General features: G+C 40.1%; 2 protein-coding genes across 2 annotated transcripts in view; one reads left to right on the top strand and one right to left on the bottom strand.

Moving 5' to 3' along the window:
* The window catches only part of LOC144653604 (NTF2-related export protein 2-like), a 218,990-nt gene that overhangs the window by 143,090 nt on the left and 62,398 nt on the right, over positions 1–13,502 (bottom strand). The window lies entirely within an intron of this gene.
* On the top strand, positions 1,021–9,602 carry LOC144653514 (lysosomal Pro-X carboxypeptidase-like). The gene is made up of 14 exons (XM_078513507.1): positions 1,021–1,744; positions 2,747–2,884; positions 4,043–4,144; positions 4,442–4,516; positions 4,846–4,903; positions 5,119–5,167; positions 5,339–5,393; positions 5,596–5,701; positions 5,909–6,025; positions 6,480–6,535; positions 7,040–7,204; positions 7,580–7,645; positions 8,029–8,150; positions 8,591–9,602. Exons 1-14 carry the CDS (start codon positions 1,568–1,570, stop codon positions 8,853–8,855), a joined length of 1,551 nt encoding a protein of 516 aa, XP_078369633.1. The 5' UTR covers positions 1,021–1,567; the 3' UTR covers positions 8,856–9,602.

Raw genomic sequence — 13,502 nt, 5'->3', positions numbered from 1 at the left:
TATTTCTCAGTTGGTTTTGATGAAAATAAAATTGCAAATAAAAGGAATTTGAGCGGGAATCAAATAACACGGGAAACCGTGGCGGTATTTGTTAAAACTGAAGATATAAAAACGTTTTTTTTCTGGCGTAAAATTTACTACTTGACACGTGTTTGATGGGTCGCCATCTTGGATTTAAATGCCAGGACCTGGGGAGAGGTTGGGCTAAATGAAATGAATGTAGGACATCGTGGAATCCCGCATTTTATCCACCCCTCGAATTCTCCGCAGCAAAAGTCGTTTCCTTTGGATTTGTCTCACTTTCACCTTTAAGTATTCCAGTTGGTAGATCCCCTTACTGATCGCCAGGGGGGGGGGGGTTGGGGGGGGGGGGGGGGGGGGGGGGGGGGGGGGGGTTAAGACTGTCCCAAAAATACTCGGCAGGTTTTCATATTTGGAGCCATTTTTTCCATTCTAGCAACTTTTTGTTTTCTGAGCAGGTTATAGACCGAAGATTTCCGAAGATTCTCCGATTGTTGGTCGAAGGCTATACGAACGTTTTCGAAGATAAACGAAGTGTCCGAAGACTTTGGACAAGGAAGTATCGATATGTTTGAACCCACTCACGGGACGAAATAAATTGACAAACCAATTTTACGCTGCGCTCGGAATTTTTTTTTGGCACCAAAACGCGTGGGAGCTAAGTCCCCCTGCCCCCCCTGCTCCGCCGCCTCTGTTAATTACGGCTCTCAGACTTTGAAGTATATCAAAACAATATAAATATACCTTTCTTTTGTAAAGGGATGGACTGTACCCTTGGGCGCGGGCCACTGTTTTTGCTGGGCTATGAGATCGGCGAGGATAACAATCTCCACTTCAATCAGTTTTTGTTTGGCTGCAAACATACTTCCTATTTAATAAAAGTCCGCCCTAGTGTTGGAAAAGGAAAACTATAAATTCACAGGAGTCCTTGTTGCACTCAGTGCTCTCAGTCATGTGCAATCCACCGGTTGATTAATTATCACCCTAGCAACGGGAACTAAGCGAAATATGGCGATAAGGCAAGAGAAAAGTCATTGCCCGATTTCATGCGAGCAGACGCTGTAACCGCTTTGCGAAAATTGACTGTTTCGCATACCAAATAGCTAACCAGGGAAAGACAAGAGAAATATGTTTTTCTTTAATTAAAGCAAAGCGGGAGAGTACTTTTAAAAAGTAAGCACCAATTATGCTGTGACTGTGACAACCTGCCGTGATCATTCGTTCTATTGGCCGACAAATGAAAACTACCTAAAATACAAGTTAATAATATATTAGATAATCCGGACGCAAATTCTCTCATCGATACGAAGTGCGAAGTTTTAACAAGATTATTAAAACAAAAACGCAAATATAAACTTCACCAGGGCAAGGAGAACAAGGTATTTAATTTGAAAACAATCACAGGAACCCATGCAGATCACGAGAACATCACATGCATAGCGCATAAGCCCGTTACGGGCGTCACGAGGCGGGAAGAAAGCCAACAAAAGTCAACGAAGTCACACGCTGTCACATCAGATGCCGGTAGCGAGAGAGTGAAGCGAAAATGGCGGTAGCTGAATTGTGTAGGATTGCGGTGGTTTTACTGGCAGTAATTTCTATAACTGAAGCGTTTCGTCTCCGGGCTCGCTTTCCTCGCCCACAAGAGAGGGATTTCGAGCATCACGCCAAGAGACATGTTTGTAGGTTTTGCATTTATGAGACAAGAACACTTAGTCAAAAGGTTAGTGATCCGTGACTCATTTGGATTTTTATTTGCCGTTATCATTACTTATGTTAAATACTTAAATTTACTGTGATCTGCAAACTTCACGTTAATTCAGAGTTCAATCCCTCAACCTTCAAACTGGTCATCAACCGAAAACAGTGTTCTCTTCATTTATCCTAATAGTTGTTTTATTGTTTTAGCTTAAGAAACTGAAAGTTTTAACTAATATGTTCTCGCCGAAATTTTAAAATCCTGAAAAAACTATATAAATGTTTTTTAAAATCCACTTTATTTATGTTTTCTAAAATTATTATTCTACGATTGGGATTCTTAAAGTTATGAATCTGAACTGACAAACACTAAACACGATTGCTTGATTTGACCCTGGAACTGGAATTGAAAATATACGTGAAAACATTGTGCCTCGCGCTGCGGGCTGTTTGCTGAACCGGAAAAGGTGTTTTTTTTTTTTTTGACGTGACAGTCACGCAATCTACTTTAAGAAGGTGCTGGTTTCCTAATAGTGATGGGGAGGGATGTAATCTTTTTTTTTCTAAGCAGGAACCTTTTTCTTCCTTAGGCAGTTTTCCTTTGGCTCGTTGTTCACAACTTTTTTCACACTTTTGGTCTGTACCTTTGTAGTTTGTGTGCAGGCGCTCGACCTTTACGCAACGCACTCCATGTCATACCTGTCATCTGTTCTCGTAAACTAACGGGAGATGTACGCGGGGGAGGAACGGAACCGGGGGGGAAAGCCGGGTGGGAAAAGAAAAAAAAGGATCCGGTCGGCCAAAAAAAGAAAAAAAAAGGAAAAGGGAAAAAAATTCCAAATTTTGGGGAACAAGAAAAAAAATTTAGAGATAAAATTTGGGATCAGCGATAAAAAAATATAAAATACCTGGTTACGACCCTAATTTACTGTACTCTCTGAATGCTGTATAACTGAAGATATCTACCGTATTCTTTTTTTACTTTGCTGTGAACTGAAGTAAATTAATATCTTTTATAACTCCGCAGCTAGATCACTTCAACTTTAACAACAATCGTACCTTCCTTCAACGATATCTTGTCGCCATGAAAAACTGGGATAAAGGACAACCGATTTTGTTTTACACCGGAAATGAAGGAGACATCACCTGGTTTGCCAATAACACAGTAAGTAGTACAATCAACTAAACCATTCATCACTCCAAGGCTAGCCTATTTTTGGTGAAGCTTGCAGAAGGCAAGAGACGATTAGGAACAAATCACGGAACTTGAATAGGGCGAGAATGGGAGCGACTGTGAGGGACTGGGAGAAACTTAGTTACTATGGCAACAGCCAATAAATGAATAGATCTTCGCAGCTGAGGTCTAGAGTACCAAAAGTGTTGGTGCCGCCTCAAATATGTGGGTCCACTTAAAATGTAATAAAGTATTTTTGACACTGACCACACCCTGGGTAGCCCGTGTACTAGGGATGAATAGATTGTGCTAGTAAATTCAGGAGATGTTGCTTCACAATATACCCAAAAGTTGCTCTAAAGTTGCTCAAATATCAAAAAGTTGCCACCAAAATTTAGAAAAGTTGCTTGCTCTCTAGAGTTATTTCCATTTTCCTTGTCTGAAATTTCACCTATTGCGATGCCATAGTGACTCGCACTTCAGCAAATAACAAAATGGCCGGCGGGTCGACGGCGGTAGGCTATATGCTGCAGCGAATAACAGCTGGATTTAAGCGCCCGTTAATAGATAGCCGCTGTCCAGATTTCGTGGGCGTAAAGCAAGTGTTATTTTATTGTATATCCTTAGTTTTAATAAAATCAGTTTTGATAAAATCAGTTTTAATAAAATCCTTCAAAATGAAACGACCTTTTTATGGTTTGGATCGGTTTTATATCAATTTGTTGCTCAAAAGTTGCCAAGGAAGGCAAAAGTTGCCCTTGGTTGCTGGTACTACAAAAAGTTGCTCAAAACGCTAAAAGTTGCTCAAAGTTGCCGAGCACAATCTATTTATGCCTATCGTGTACAGCCGTCCCGCTCCGCTCCGTCCCCTCCGAGATTTTTTCTGAGCGGAGCGGGACGGCTGTACACAGGCTACTTCATGGGTAATTAACTGATAAAGTAAAATTATCAACATTTTTATGGTGACAAAGTGCTACCTCTCAAAACATCAGCTTTCCGTATGCTTTACAGTTGCTGGAAGCGAAGAGATCACGAGAACTTTGTGTGAACATACGTTTCAATGAGCATTGGATGATGTTAACCTCAGTTCCAAGGACGGAAAAGCCTCCGTACGCGGGCAGTAATTGATTAATGTTCTTCTCTTCGCAGGGATTCATGTGGGACATTGCTAATGAATTCAAAGCGATGTTAGTGTTTGCAGAACATAGATACTACGGCAAGTCACTACCCTTTGGAAAAGAATCTTACAAGGTTGGTTTAAAAATGGTGTACATTTGGGCAAACCTCAAGCTTTATTTGACTTCTAAGACAATATTTTCAATCAAACAGACAAAAAGGAGCTATAGTGACTTTGATGACGATACAACTGCTTTAATTTCATCGAAGAAATTTCAAAGATTTCATTTGCCTGATCGATCTAAGCCGCTATCACAGACATCGTAAGTACGTAGTAGTCACAAGTAGTCCTCGTGAGCGAGTCAGCGGCACATCGGTAGTACATTTTTGGAGACACTCACATTGATGTTTACTGCTCCCATTTTAATTCAGGGACCAAAATATTTAGGATATTTGACGTCGGAACAAGCATTGGCCGACTTTGCTGTTCTTATTCGTCACCTCAAGGTGAGACTTCAAACATCTATAAGTTGCCTTTATTTAAACACGATAAAGTTAAAAGCTTACAAGCTTGTGGGGTCGTGTAAATTAATATAAAAGTTAAAAATATTTAAAATTATTTAAGCTCTTTAAAAAACAATTGAATTTAATTTTAAACTAGTAAAAATTAAAAATATTTACAATTATTAAGCTATCTACGTTTGCCCCAATTCGATCGAGCTAAAAACTATATGGAATGAATGTTATTTTCTTTTTACTTCATGACATAAAATCTAATCTTTCCAAATGTGAGGAATCTTAAAACCACTTGTTACCTCGTGCGTCTTTTTCTACAGGACACAATTCCAGGAGCAAGTGACAGTCCAGTGGTAGCCATTGGAGGCTCGTACGGTGGTAAAAAATTTATACCATACATGACATTATTTGCTTCTTCTTAAAGATCTTGTAACAGTTTAACCATTGATGGGGCCCCGCCCCCCCCCGCCCACCCCCCCACGCCCTGCTCCATTCATGGTTTAGCTCAATAACAACAATTATTTTAGTTTGCGCGCCGTGAAATATTCATAACGATCACGGTAGAATTTTTAAACCCTTTTTTGTGCTTTCAGGAATGCTGGCCTCATGGTTTCGAATGAAGTATCCAAATGTTGTTGTGGGGTGAGTACGTTGAACACGTCAGAATAAATTACTTAACCTTAATGTAAATAAAAAATATATCCAGGCCAAGTCAACGTCAAACGTTTAGTTATTTTTGTTAAGAATCCTTGCAGCAATTTTTCTAATTTTTGCATTTTGTAAATATTTTACTGCTATATTTCTCTGACCCAGGGCCCTCGCTGCGTCGGCACCAATTCTTCAGTTCACTGGTATGACACCTTGTGAGGTAAGATTAAGGACTTTAGTAAACTATTTCTATCCTTATCCAGTTCTTCAACTCCTCTTCTTGCCATTTTACTTCCGGATCAGTGTAACCGGAAGTAAGAAGGCGAGATAAGGAGTTAAAAGGCCTTATTGACAAATCGATGCCTGTGATTCTCTAAGTTCCTAACAATGTTTATTTTTCTTGCATCTTTGATATTGTACAGAAATTTTATCAAATCGTCACTCAAGACTTCCGTCGTGATGGAGGGGATGCTTGTGTAAACTCAGTGAAGAAGACGTGGGATATTGTTAAGAATTATGGAAAAACAGGTAATAAGATGAAGCTGATTGAATATATCATTATTAACCTACAAAGATGACGATTTTTAAAAACCTTTGCAGCCGTCCGTTATTTATCCGCGAGAAATACAATATTCTTTTGAAACACTTCAGAAAAATAGTTTTGTAAAGCGCTTTCCCAAAGGAAAAGCGTACTTTGTTAGCAGAGCAAAACCTGGTCTTTTTTCTCTCTTGCAGATGATGGACGAAAGAGGTTATCTAAAATCTTTAAGCTGTGCTCTCCTCTTAAAACTAAAGACAATGTCACTCAATTGGAATACTGGCTGAGCGAGACCTGGGTCAACTTAGCGATGGGTAAGTTGTATCATTTTCACTTAAGTGTCGAAAGTAATACTCATTTGCATTGGTTTTGCTTTACTTTGCTTAATGATTGGTTGAAAATACCCGCGCCACGTTTTTAACCAATCAGAAGTGAAACCAAAACCAATCTTGACTCGTTCGCTCACGTTTTCCTGTGCTTCACACCGGCTACATGTATTTGCTTCGACTTTTGATTGGTTGACTAGATTGTTTGTGTCCTTTGTGATTGGCTAGAGTGATTACTTTGGTTTTAGTTTTACGAAACTCGATTGAGACTCGCTCTGTATTGATTTTATAAATGCACAACGAAATTAAACTTGTTAAACATGAAAGCTTCGAGCGCCGACCCCTCCCTACATTTTCTTAGATTCATCTTAGAGTTCTCAAGAGTTTGAAATGTTAACTATCGGCTCACATTCTGCATCATGGATTTTTCTTTATTTTTCAGTTGATTATCCCTATCCTGCTAGTTTCTTGGAACCTCTTCCAGCTTGGCCAATTAAGGTACGAAATGCACACCGGTTCTATTATATCGCACGTTTATAACTGGTCGGGGTCACTGCGTTGTGTTCTTGGAAAAGACACTTAACCTCCATTATGCCTCTCTTCACCCAGGTGTATAAATAGGTACTGGCGTGTGCAGTACTGGGGTAACCCTGTGATGGACTAGTATCCCATCCAGGGAGAAATAAAAATACTCCTAGTCGCTCATTGCTACGGGGGCGGGATAAGATCCGGCCTGATGGGTAACTAAGCCCGAACGCTGATCTTCGGACGAAGGACCTACCCCTATTGTTCTTAAGAATGTTTTAGGCTGAAGGGTGGGATGGTAGAGTCCTGATGGAAGCGCATATCAGAAATTGTCTACCAGTTCCTAAACTCCAGGAACAGGGGAACAATGTTTCTAAGAATATTAGCAACTGATCGAATTGCTGGGCTGCAAATTGATGAAATTAAGTTGTCTTTTCTTCTTTTCTGATGTATTATCGCTCTGGGATTTGAATTTAGGTCGCCTGTAAATACCTACAAGACGACACGTTAGAGGATGATAAACTACTTGAGGCAATAGCTAGAGCAGTTGGAGTGTATTACAACAACTCCGGTCACGCTAAATGCTTCAACACTTCACAACAAGCTGTGTCCTTCCTTGGAGATGAAGGCTGGTATTTTCAGGTGAGTAACTGATTGCATGGCGAAAACATACAAAAACAAAAACATACAATCCTCGCCATGGATACCTAGTCTGCAGAACAAGCAGACTTTTGCAGTGTTCTAGCTTGGTGGAGCGCGAGGCGAGCGTGGGGTTCGATTCTAGCCTTCCGCGCGAAACTAAGGGGAAAGGTCGTCTTGGAAGTTCTTCTCCGTTGCGTGTTTCTCGCGCATCGCGATCGTTTAGCGGCAAAGCAAGCAAAAACACTTGTTTTGCCAAAGACTAGCAAATCGGTAACTCTCCACATATGCACCAGATTCGCAACACAACAAATGGTAAAATGTCATCCCTTGCTTTCCCATTTTTTTTTTTTAACATCTGATGTGTTCTTATTTCAGGCATGTACAGAGATGGTCATGCCTCTCTGCTCAAATGGAGTTAATGACATGTTCACCGAGTCAAAGGTAGGCAATAAATACCGCAGCAAGAAATGCAATCTTCTCTACAAACAAAAGCGTTCCATCTTGTAAGTCCCACAAACTAGAGTTCTTCTGAGCAGAGGAACTGCGGAAGTGCGGTGTGGTAATCAGCCTACAACTAAAAAATCTTGCACACGGATATCATCTTATAGTTCTTTACGCAATCTATCGTTAGGGAGAAAATATTGCGTGATGAAAGGGAAGATTGCGTGACAAGCTAAAAGTTCTTTTGCGCACTTTCGCACTTTAGTAAAGTAGGCTAGTGCAATCATGTCTTGATTTGGAGTAAAAAGATCACGTAAATTAAGAAAGTGGTTGTTACAACCCGACCAAGGCTGATTTCAAATATATGTGTGCTTTATCTGTAGTGGGATTTTAAAGATTACGCAAAGGATTGTCAAAAGTCACGTGGTGTCACTCCGTTGGAGTACTGGGCCGAGATTATGTATGGAGGGAAGAAAATCAAGGCTCATAGTAATATAGTGTTTAGGTGAGTCAAGTGAACTGTTCATTCCTGTGATAGGATACTACAATTTAGCACAAAATATTTATGACACTTAGCTTCAAGAGTATTCAAGAGCTATAATCAGGGAGACCGTAACCGCGATATCCACGTAAACCTATGAACCAATGTTGCTATTTTAGGACAAATTGTGCAAAAATACTCCCAGCAGTACGCGCGCGTGCCACATGCGATGTCCCAATTTGTCCCAAATGTACCATATCATGGGGACAACCCTAATGCTAGAAATGGCACGCGCTTACGGCATCTGTTCCTGATTATGGCTCATGATAGCATTTAGGAAGTTTATCCCCTCCCCTTCGAACTACAATTTTTTCTATACATTTGATGTCGCGTTGTATGAGTTCATATTTACGGCATTTATGTTGCTAACTTCTCGAACGTCTTCTCTATTTCTTCTTTCCCAGCAATGGAGCTTTGGATCCTTGGGCAGCAGGCGGGGTTACCCAGAACCTCACCGAAAGCCTCGTTGCCGTGCTGATAGAAGATGGCGCCCATCACTTGGACTTGAGGCATAAAAACCCGCTGGATCCTCCTTCTGTCGTGCGGGCGCGAAACATTGAGAAACATTACATTGCACAATGGATCAAAGAATACAATGAAAAGAGAAAGAAGACAACGCATCTCAGAATTTCTAGCAAACGAAAGTTTAAGAATATATCAATTCGGTAGTTAACGATTTAAAATTTGCAGTAGTTTTTGCTTCATTTACTTTTGCTTAATTGCCAGCTTTTAAATTTGCGAGTGAAGTTTTGTATCTTGTATATAAAACAATTTTAAGAGGATTTTTCTCTGCTTGCAGTTCCGTATTCTGGTCAGGTACTATAAAATTCCGAAAATAAACCCCAGCCCAAATTTCAGACGCAGAAATCCTTCCGAAAATAAACCCCTCTGAATATAAGCCCATGATCTTCTATTTAGTTATAACTCTTAGATAAGATCTACTTTTTCCGATATAAAGCCCAATATTGTCGTATCCCTTTAAAATAGAAGCCGAAAAATTTTCGTAACGCAAATCTCCATCCAAAAATAAGCCTTATCAACTCCACTCGACCACAATATAAATTTTCTTTGGAGATAAGGCGCGACAAGCTTACCAACTACCCAATACTTTTATAACCATTTTTACATATTTTCTTCTAATTTGAGCCCATCCTTTTGTAGCGATTAAAACAGTGAAGCCCAGTCGAATTTTGTTCATTGCAAAATGTGGATTAATCTCGGTGTAAAAACATTTGTAATGTTTTTTTGTTTAGGTTTTTGTTTCTTGGTCGTTCTTTGTTTTACGTCACTGGTGAGTTTTACAGGATTTTACACCAAGAATGAGCCCAATATGGATTACTAAGCCGCAGTGCAAGAATTATAATATCACAGAATAACGTTTTGCTATATAAAATAAAGAAAATAACTTTTTTGTTACTTTTGTTGCCGTTGACTTTTTCCGCCGTTGGAGCCTCTTGGGGATTCCCTCTCAGTTACACAAAGTGCTGCCCTGTGTGTTACCTAAACTTGTTCTAAGTCGCCCTCTATAGGCGAGCGAAGCGAGCCGAAAAGCGTCTCGAAGCGACGCTTAGCAAGTGCGAAGCGAGCCGAAAAGCGTCTAACCGCGCGTCGAAGGACTTTGAGAAAGTCTATGTGTTACCCTGCACTTCCTCGCGCGTTGCCCCCCCCCCCCAGCTCATCCCCCCTCCGAACTACCCCATGTGACCACGTGACTATTGTGTTCAAGTGCCAAAGACGCACCTCGTTTAGATTGGCTATTATTCGCTTCAGAGAAAATTTGAGTATTGAAACAACAGAGGTCTTCCTGAAAAACAGCTTCCACGATGCTGTATACCTCATAAACCAATATTTATGGTTTCAATATTCATGCTGTAATATTTCCACGGAAATGGGGACCTTCCAGGCAAATCTTTGTCCGTTAGAATGGGTGTGACCATATGTCTATTGCCTGCAAGTGTCAAAGTCACACCTTTTTGAGATTGGCTATTACAGTCAACTCTTGTTATTGCCGACACCCTCGGAACGTCGTTCAGTGTCCGTAATAGCGAGAGTCCGTAATAGTGGGGTGTGAGGAAAATCAAGTGCCGTTAACATACGTTATATAATATAGACTATGATGAGCTTACGGTGGAACTGCTAAGTAGTCGCTGGGAATGGAGGATGCAGGCTTGATAAAAAGTCTGAAGGAAAAAGGCCAAGCTGAAGTGAAAAGACAAAGTCTTTTCAACCAACTATCAAAGTCGATAGAAACCGAGGGCGAGCCGTCCAGTTGTTTTAGCATAACCCACTGACCGATCTATTAAACTCGCCAGAATTGATTTATTTATATTATCCCTAGTGAGTTCCCTATTGAGTTCCCTTTTGAGTTTCCCTATTGAGTTCCCTTTCGAGTTCCCTTGTGAGTTCCCTTTTAAGTTTCCTAGTGAGTTCCCTTTTGAGTTTCGTTAACTACTTTTTTTGTTTCAGTATTTATGCTGTAATATTTCCGCTGAAAAAAGGATTTGCCAGGCTTTCTTTGCGCGTTAGAATGGATTTGACCACGTGTTTGTTGTGAGCAAGTGTCAAAGCCACACGTCGTTATATTGGCTATTATTAGCTTCGCATCCTCCTTCAAAACAGCTTCCACGGTAATGTATTCACATTACCCGATATAAGGCCGATATAATTAATTAACTAGCATTTCCCCGAACGATCGCGAGCGACTGGGGACGAGGTAGCCTGAATTTCAGACATCCCTCTGTGCTCGCCTCCTCGCCAGAAGAGACGTCTGAACACATTTGGCTCTAATGCCGTCCGGTGACGTCACTACACTTTGGTTTTAATTCATGCGGAAAAGTTTCTGTCGAGGCCATGAAATTGTGAAAGAAAAATCGCTTCAATAAAGGATTACAGGGTAACAAATTGTTTGAATAGTAAACTATTGAAGACTTGAGACAAATGAATGAGATTTTAATCGACTACAGGCTATATTCTTTTACGGAACCGATTTAATCTGAACTGATTTGCTTTATCTAGCGATCAAAATATAATATGCAGCGGACAAATACAACACACTTGTGAGTACTTAAATGAATCAATTTAGACGGTTACATAGGCATCAAGAAACGGAATTCAATACAAAAATATCCTTCTTGACCGTGGGCACTGAGTTCAGAAATCACTGGCTCATCGAGGCTGCAGGAAATAAGCGTCGAGCGGCTTTGTTGACAACAAAAGAATACTAGTAAGCTTACGTAAAAATTTGGCAAAACACTGCATGTCGGAGCGACGAATGCCGCCAACTTAAAACCTACCGGTTTCCATTACTATTCTTCATCCGTAGGTAAACTAATAAAGTAATAAACTCAAAGTAAATGACGAATAAATTCATTTCTGGGAAGGTGAACTCTTTCGAAACTCTTTGCAAACGTTTTCAAATTACAATCCTCGCGCGGTAAAATTCAGTCATAATTTCACATAATTATGCAAAATATTTTTAAATCAACCAATCAGAATCACTACCCGGTTTTCGGGTAGTGACGTCACCGGACGGCATTAGAGCCAAATGTGTTCAGACGTCTCTTCTGGCGAGGAGGCGAGCACAGAGGGATGTCTGAAATTCAGGCTAGGGACGAGGCAGATGGTCGTTAGATGTATAGGCAGATATATAGTCTGGAATATTCTCTAACTCATTATCCAATTCCTATTGTTTCAATATTCATGCCTTGATATTTCCGCTCAAGGGGGATTTCCCAATAAAGTGTTTTTGTGCTAGAAGGGGTATTACACCTATATAATGTGCAACTGTGAAAGTTACACCTATTTTACATCGGCTTCTAGAGCAGTTTTCAATTGAGTGTCGTTAAACCAAAACCAAAGTAATTACTCAGGCCATGAGCTATAGGATAAGTGGAGTTCTTCTAAGGTAAAAGCCAATATCTTACCACTAAAGAATTTTCTTTACTACTGTGTTTACTACTTTCGTTGTTCGATCACAATACATAGGTAGCCAGGCTTTTATTCAACTGAGAAGACCTGGATGCTAAACTAATTTGCATTTGGAGTGCCCCTGGCCACTCCCCGAAAATAAGCACCATCTCATGCCTTTGGGGGTAGGTATACCTACATGTGGACCACTAAGCTAATTTGCATTTGGGACTATGTGTATAATACCATGGGTAGGAAGATAATCCCTTCTTTCGTGTGAAGCTCGTAAGATCCAAAGGTGGCCATTTTCCTTATAAGGAATGTAAAGGTGGCCCACCTGGGGGTCATACAAAGGAAACCATTCATTCACACAGGGAGTGGGATGAGGTGAACATGGGTTTACCCGAAGTCGTTGGAGTCTTGCTTAATTATATTAAATGGTTGAATTTTGCGACTATGAATTGGAGCTAAGAACTATTAACGTCACCTTTGAAGTAAATTGAAATAATACGGGCTCTCCCGCTCTTACTACTTTCTTTATTTTACTGTCATAATCTAACGTTCTAATGTTGAGAGAAGTAGTGAGTTATCGGTTACATTCCAGAAACAGTAGTGGATTCTCCGACGATAATAAATTGCACGCCGCATGTAAATAATTGTATTATATATACGAGTCGAAAACATTAAACAAAGAAGCGCTCTTACAAGCTTAAATTCGTCAAAAAAACCTGCATAAAACCTAACTCAACCTATGCGGAAATTTTTCTTATTTATTTTATTTCAAAAACTCAGTCGTAAAAGCCGATTTTTCGAAGCTTAAATATTCACAACAACAATTAGTGAATAGATTTGAATATTCATATTTGTAAGTTGTGACCACACAAACACACGTATAGAGTTCGACGCCTGTGTTTTCCCGTTCGTGCTGCACCGGTAAAAAGTCACTCGTTGCTTGTTTAGGCAATTTAAGATAACTCCATAGCGAAAGCCTTCAAAAATAACGACAACGACCACAAAACTATTCGAAATTTACATTTCCACCGTTGAGTTGCGGACACCTCCAAAATAAACCAAATGCATTTCCGGTTGCCAAACCTTTCTTCGTCCATGTGGGGAAAGGCCCAAGTTTGTCGCCTTTTTATACCTCACTAGGGGATTGAGAGTGCTCGTTGATCTTACGAGCTTAACACGAAATTAAAGAACAATACCCATTGTTTGTTCGGTTTAGTGATTGGCCAAAAACCAAAATCTCCTAGCAACAATAAAAGTTTTTCCTACCCAGTGTTTTTATTATTCGCCGTAACACCAAATGAAAATTAATTTAGCATCCAGGTCTTCTCGGTTGAATAAAAGCCTGGTTACCCATGTGTTGCGATCGAACAACCAAAGTAGTAAACAGAGTAGTAAAGA

This window comes from Oculina patagonica, chromosome 5 (genome assembly GCF_052425735.1).
Source record: "Oculina patagonica isolate OP01 chromosome 5, crgOcupat, whole genome shotgun sequence".
Taxonomy (NCBI): domain Eukaryota; kingdom Metazoa; phylum Cnidaria; class Anthozoa; order Scleractinia; family Oculinidae; genus Oculina; species Oculina patagonica.
This window is presented reverse-complemented; position numbering and strand designations above follow the sequence as displayed.

Coding starts and splice junctions, on each gene's coding strand:
- LOC144653514 (XM_078513507.1), top strand. CDS start 1,568: ATGGCGGTAGCTGAATTGTGTAGGATTGCGGTGGTTTTACTGGCAGTA. Junction 5,168..5,338: donor TATCCAAATGTTGTTGTGGG/GTGAGTACGTTG, acceptor TCTCTGACCCAG/GGCCCTCGCTGCGTCGGCAC. Junction 5,702..5,908: donor TAAGAATTATGGAAAAACAG/GTAATAAGATGA, acceptor TCTCTCTTGCAG/ATGATGGACGAAAGAGGTTA.